Raw genomic sequence first — 6,685 nt, 5'->3', positions numbered from 1 at the left:
GGGGGGGGGGGCGAGATCGCTGTCACACCGGATATATAGATACAGATACGGAAACTTTTGTGCAGTTCGAGATTTGGCAGATCGAACGACCTATCGTAATAAGTACACTTGTAAACGATAGTTCCCGTTTGAGTTTTCCTGTTTCAGGTGTTCCAAGGAAACACGGACAGCCATCGCTATGTACGCAACATTTTGGACCGCCCAGTCCAAGCGCTTTTCACCCGTTTCTACCCTCTGACCTTCCACAATGGGATTGCCATGAGAGTAGAGATCCTGACTGATGGTAACAAATCCATTCGTGCTTTTCTATAGTGAAATAAGTAATTGTCTTGCAAGCAAGAGTTTTTGGCTTATGCCATCTGTTAAAGCTAGTTATTTTTTCTTTCAATATAAGAGAAAATGCACAATGATATGCATTTGTAGGTGCATTTAACTTTCTCAAAACACAATGGAAGAGTCAATCATTGATTTATAACGATCCTTCCTCATTTGTAAAATAATATTCAAGTTCTGTCTTGATAAAATTCAAGTTCGTCTTGATAAATTCAAGATCGTATGTAGCACCTACGATCTCTGTATATACCTTCTGCTGTGTTTGTCAAATTTCATCATATAGCATGTTACGTTGATTAAAGGTTCTTTTAATGAAAACATGTACATAATAGCAATACAGATACATGTACATAATAGCAATACAGCTACATGTATATAATAGCAATACAGATACATGTACATAATAGCAATACAGCTACATGTACATGATAGCAATATACAGCTACATGTACATGATAGCAATACAGCTACATGTACATAATAGCAATACAGCTACATGTACATAATAGCAATGCAGCTACATGTACATAATAGCAATACAGCTACATGTATATAATACCAATACAGCTACATGTACATAATAGCAATACAGCTACATGTACATGATAGCAATACAGCTACATGTACATGATAGCAATACAGCTACATGTACATAATAGCAATACAGCTACATGTACATAATAGCAATACAGGTACATGTATATAATACCAATACAGCTACATGTACATAATAGCAATACAGCTACATGTACATGATAGCAATACAGCTACATGTACATAATACCAATACAGCTACATGCATATAATAGCAATACAGCTACATAATAGCGATACAGCTGCATGTACATAATACCAATACAGCTACATGTACATGATAGCAATACAGCTACATGTACACAATAGCAATACAGCTACATGTACATAATAGCAATACAGCTACATGTATATAATACCAATACAGCTAACAATCGACGCTTTCTATTAGAGTCAAGATGCGAACAGAATGAAATACGTTGTGGCGGCCCATGTCAACCAAAGGAAAGTCTCTGTTGGCGTTTTGATGGATGTGTGCCGCGCAAATATCACTTCGGAGACAAGTAATAATCAATTCTTTACTTGAAGAACTGTTACAAGAGTACACAAATGGTATTGCTGTGACATCTTGTACACACATTACAAACATAAGGGACTTCAAACGGAAAGTAAACGCTCACCTTGGCGCTACTCGTCGGCATTCTGTCTTGTGAAATGATGTTAATTAGTTCAGCGCAACTACTAAGCTGAGCTGTTAGAAACAACATACATTAAAACTAATCAATTTAAGACTCCATCAAGACCTTTCCGTAGCAAATATCATAACAATTCATCTAGACTTTCCAGAGTCCAGTTGCTCATCAACATACATGCATGTTACATACATGCAAACATACTTACGTTACCAAAAATAAACTTGTAGGCTGACTCTGGGCTAAATCTGTTTTGCAGACCCGTATGTGAAGATATCCTGGAGACAGACTGCGGTTTGGAATCAGCCGTTACGCTGGATGATCTCGAGTGCTATGGTTTGATATTCTCTACTATATATCTCTACCATATATATATATATATATCTATTTATATTTCCCTTTTACTGTATATACTGTATTTCTCAATAAAATGATGAGTATATTGACTTATATCACTGGAAAACCTGTATGATATCCTTTTGAAATCTTATCAAAATTGATATTATCACATTTTCATACAATTAGCACCTTTAGAGTCATATACTAGATGTTATAATCACATTTAAACGCAATGAGCGGCAAGACTAACTTCGTGCTAGGTCTCGAAAAGAAGGCTAAGATCTTACTGCGACGTACTCACATAGACGCTGTTGTACCTTTGATATAATAGAATGTAGAATCATTTGGTATAATTGTAATAGGTAATAATAGGTGTGCGTGCGTGTGTGTGTGTGTGTGTGTGTGTGTGTGTGTGTGTGTGTGTGCGTGTGTGCGTGTGTGTGTGTGTATTATTTCACTTGCAAATGAATTGACAAACCACCTTTTTTTTTGAAAGAAATTACCAGTCAGTTCAGTCCGTGTGGGGACGATGACAGTTCGGAAGTGTTCCACGACAGCCAGGCCTGTGACGGCAGGGTGGACTGTTCAACAGGGACAGACGAGGACAGCTGTGACGGTAAGTCGGTGCAGAGGAGCATGCAAAATAAGACAAAGCATATTCATATAAGACCAAAAAAATGGTGTGTTTCGGTAACAGTTCTGCTGAAAATATACGGTTTGAATGATTCTCGTTTTCTTCATGTAGCAGCTTTGATTGTTATATATTTTAAAATTTTTTGTACATAGACTTATAAGACTCAATATGGCTTCTGTTATGTACTTTGTCTGACCCTTGCCTCTTCCTACATGGCCTCAATCAAAAGCGGCCTGCAGGCCGATTTGAGCTTTCCAGAATAAACAAAGCATCAAACAAACAAAGTATCATTATTATTTTTGTTTTCAGTATTTCGGAGGAACTGATCCGTGATCCGACATATACAGTTTGGCAAGACAAAACTAAAATGTATAGAAACATTTATTAGTGTATGTTGACTGTATCATCCTGGGAGAAGGTGGGGTGAAAATGGACCCAATTGTCACCTGAGCACAATACGTCCTGAGCTAATATCTTTCGCCAACAGACACAGCTCAGTCAAGTGCCTTCTTAATCTATGCTCTTATGCTCTTAGACATTTTGTATTCCGTTATCAGGATGCGCAATGGAATGTTTGACTGGTCTGGAGGACCCGTGCATCCCTCCTGGCTGGGTTTGTGACGGGATCACAGACTGTCTGGACGGGAAGGACGAACACCGGTGTCTTCAGGGTACGTGTTTGACTGGTAACAAACTGCGCTCAGGACATCATTCTACGGTGTTCTTGTTTTCCTGTATTTCTGCCTTTCGAGCTCCCACAATTTGTAAAAATGGAAGCTTACATTGGATGACACAGTAGTATGATTGTAATATACTGTCTTAATCTGCACTTCGTAATTATCACTCCAGTGTGAAATTATAATCCCCTGATTATATTTGCATACTGCCCATAACAGGGGTGTCCAAAGACTGCTTTTTCTCCTGCCTCAACAACGTGCCCTGCCTGCCAACATTGCATCTGGGGGACGGCCACTGGGACTGTACTTCCGGAGAGGACGAAAGCCCCAATCATGGTAAATACTTCATCATAAGCTAGAGCATGTGTCGAAATGACACGCAATGCTTGTCGGGCGTGATCTTTTAATTCATATAGTTGAAGAGGTTCATCAGTCACGTGCGAATACAGTTACTTTAAATTTTCTTCAAGCAATGATTTTTTTAAAGGTAAGTGGTTAAATTACATATCTCCAAATGATCTACGGAAGGCTGACCTAGTCTCGTGCTCTCTCGCGAGATCGAGGCTAGGTCACTTTCCGTGAACAAGATGGACTGTCAGCCGTCGAAAATTTGGAGGTATGTACCTTACCTTTAAAAACAGTCATTGCTTGAAGGAAATTTTGAGTAACTATAACTATCAATTATTTCTTTTTACCGTCAAAGCGGGAAATTAAGGTCAAAACACGTTTTTGCCTCTACAGTTGAAGAGGCTCTGCGTGACCATTGGGGCACCTGCAGCCACACCTGCCCGTCCGTCTACGGTAACACGACCTGCGTTCCTGACGTCTTCACCTGTGACGGTGACGCGGACTGTTTGGGTGGAGAGGACGAGCAGATGTGCGACGCCGGCACAACTGCGTCATCACATAAAGGTCATTATCATTTGCATTAAGGACTATCTTAAGAAGGAATGTGCAGAATCTATTTTTTTTTTTGTAAAATGAGATGTTTTCAGCGTGAGATCGTGTGGCGTATTCCGCAGCGCTTAGGGCCAAGGCCCGAGAGGTTCTGGGTTCGAAACCTGCCATGTCACCAATCTTGTGCCCTTGGGAAAGGCACTTTACACGGCTCTTCTCAATTCATTCAGGTGAAAATGAGTACCTAGCTTCGGTTAGGACCGTTCCTCGGATAGGACATTAAATGGAGACCATATGTTTTGGGAGAGCCACACGAAAAGAGTAGAGGTCCTTTCTGGTGTGAGCGGATCAAGCCATTCGGTGGTGTTTAAGGTAATTTTTTTCAGAGCATGAATGAACCATTACATGATAGAATTTCACAGTGATCCGTTTATATTGTTTTTTCAAGGTCCCGGTGAATATTGCCCGACGATTTCCTGTTTTCTGCCCGGTGCTCCGGACCCTTACTGCCTGCCCACCCATCTGATCTGTGACGGACATCCAGACTGTATGTCGGAGGAGGACGAGCAGGGGTGTGGCGGTAACCTGGGAGGTTATGTACACGCTCCTGTAGCCATGGTCCAAGGACCGACAGGAGGAATGACCGGTGGTCAAGAACCAACGGGAGAAACCACGAGTGGTGAAGAACCCACCCATGACAATGGAGCAACTACAGAACCAACCAGCTTTAAAGAACAAGAAGGTAAACATTTTCATAAATCTCTAACAAATAGTCAACCTGTTTGAGAGCAGCCCCATATACTCGCAGATATCAGTTTTCCTGAGAAAGTGGTTAACTTAAGATATTATTTTAGTGCATAAAATTCCAACACAACCTAAGATGTATCCAACACTATCCATCTAATGTGAACTTTAGGAGAAATTAATAACTAAATTTACATTTACTTCTAGTTGCAGATGTCTATGCAAGTGGCCATGGGACAAAGGGCCGAGCCATAATCTGGATGACTGCTGCCGCTGTTGTCGTTGAGGTTTTCTTGAACTATGCTTGGTAGACAGTGCATTGTTCTACACTGCAGTATTTGCTTTCTCAAAGTCAGAATTTATAGGAAATATTGTAGTTTATCTCTTTTTTGATGATTCTGGCTGCTCGGCTGAAGAACTGCCCAAGGCTATGGAGGGGGGTGGAGGAAGAGAGTCATGGCCATCCATGCAACCAGCACACCCGGATGATGATGATGATCTCTTAGTAGGTAATCTGGATTGATGATGGCGAGATAAACGGTTGAAAACTTTATTTAGATCTTAGATTTACATATTTCAATTCTGTAGATAACAATTATATAGTCAGATAATATTGATAGTAATAATCTCTCAGGATATTCGTGGCCATTAGGCATATTCATATGAACAAATGTGGTAGAAAGACCTTTTTCACAACAAATAAACAAACAAACATTGTAATAATTTTAGAAAACATTGCAGAGTATGGATTATCAAGAATAGTTTGATGTAAATTTTGTAATAGCCAAGCTTTTTAGTGCCATTTTAGGAACACTTGAAGTGAAAAATACAATCCCTGCGCAGCGAGGTATACGTATATTTCAATGGTTAACCCTCAGATTTTATTTTATTGTGATGAATTATACAAACATTATACAAACTGTAAACCCAAAGGGTGTGGAAACGGTAACATTTAACGGAGTGCTGCATGAATCAGAGAATGGCGATGTATATGTTAACCAAACATATTCTTTTTGACGTTTATTGGGAGATTTGTAATTTTTCATCTCTATCAAAAATGATTTCATAAGGTTACAAATATTACATTTACAAAAAATTAGAATGTTCTTATTTTACAACAATGTTTTGACAGCCTGATTTCTGCCCTTATGGCGTAATGATAGCAAAAGCTACTCAACACAACGATTTGTTAACTTAAGAGCATTATCATAAGACTCTCAGAGCAAGTAAAACTATCTCAACCCTTAGATTTCCATATCAATAATCACTATTACACAACAAGCTCATATATTGGACGTCATTAAGCTCAGAGGAAGACAGACTATCGAGTCGTCAGAAATATTCTAACTTTCGGTTGTAGAATAAGAATATTCTAATACTTAATATTTACATTATAATACATTACAGCTATACTTTGCAATAAGTATCATATAGTACGTTATGCTTTATCAAAGGATGCTCTCAATTTTGCAAGAAAAAAATGTTAATTGAAGTAAGGCTGATCACTTTGTGGCTGGAATGTATTTTAATCGAGTACTCAATAAATCCAATGAATGGATGCATATTGTCTTTCTGTGCTTTTTTAAATAATCATAATGAAATTGACTGCATTTCACCTACTGTTAGTAGGTGTAATTTATGCTAAAATATTTGATACAAACAGATCTTTGTAAAGATAATAGGCATGTGTTTCAGAGTCTCTGAAGACGTCACTAATGGATTTTCAAATAAAGTCTCAAAGTCTCATTGTCTAAGAACTACCTAAAACTAAACAAAAAAAAATGCGGTGTCATATTTCCTTTTTATTATAGTGGACTCATTCCAAAACTAACAGA

The 6,685-nt window shown here is 38.7% G+C and overlaps 1 protein-coding gene across 1 annotated transcript; it reads left to right on the top strand.

Annotated features, from left to right (window-relative positions):
- Positions 1–34: 34 nt before the first annotated feature.
- On the top strand, positions 35–5,223 carry LOC118426047 (LDL receptor repeat-containing protein egg-2-like). Its single transcript, XM_035835291.1, has 9 exons — positions 35–283; positions 1,319–1,430; positions 1,819–1,895; positions 2,395–2,514; positions 3,090–3,203; positions 3,429–3,545; positions 3,951–4,121; positions 4,555–4,848; positions 5,058–5,223. The coding sequence occupies exons 1-9, from the start codon at positions 259–261 to the stop codon at positions 5,159–5,161; spliced, it is 1,134 nt and encodes a 377-aa protein (XP_035691184.1). The 5' UTR covers positions 35–258; the 3' UTR covers positions 5,162–5,223.
- Positions 5,224–6,685: the final 1,462 nt, after the last annotated feature.

This window comes from Branchiostoma floridae, chromosome 11 (genome assembly GCF_000003815.2).
Source record: "Branchiostoma floridae strain S238N-H82 chromosome 11, Bfl_VNyyK, whole genome shotgun sequence".
In the NCBI taxonomy this organism is placed as follows: domain Eukaryota; kingdom Metazoa; phylum Chordata; class Leptocardii; order Amphioxiformes; family Branchiostomatidae; genus Branchiostoma; species Branchiostoma floridae.
The sequence above is the reverse complement of the archived record's forward strand: the minus strand, read 5'-3'. Positions and strand labels throughout refer to the sequence as shown.

What these genes read in the sequence shown, in the direction of transcription:
- LOC118426047 (XM_035835291.1), top strand. Translation starts at nt 259, where the DNA reads ATGAGAGTAGAGATCCTGACTGATG. An exon ending in AGTAGAGATCCTGACTGATG is followed by an intron (nt 284 to 1,318) that starts GTAACAAATCCA and finishes GCTTTCTATTAG; the next exon opens with AGTCAAGATGCGAACAGAAT. An exon ending in CGAACACCGGTGTCTTCAGG is followed by an intron (nt 3,204 to 3,428) that starts GTACGTGTTTGA and finishes TGCCCATAACAG; the next exon opens with GGGTGTCCAAAGACTGCTTT.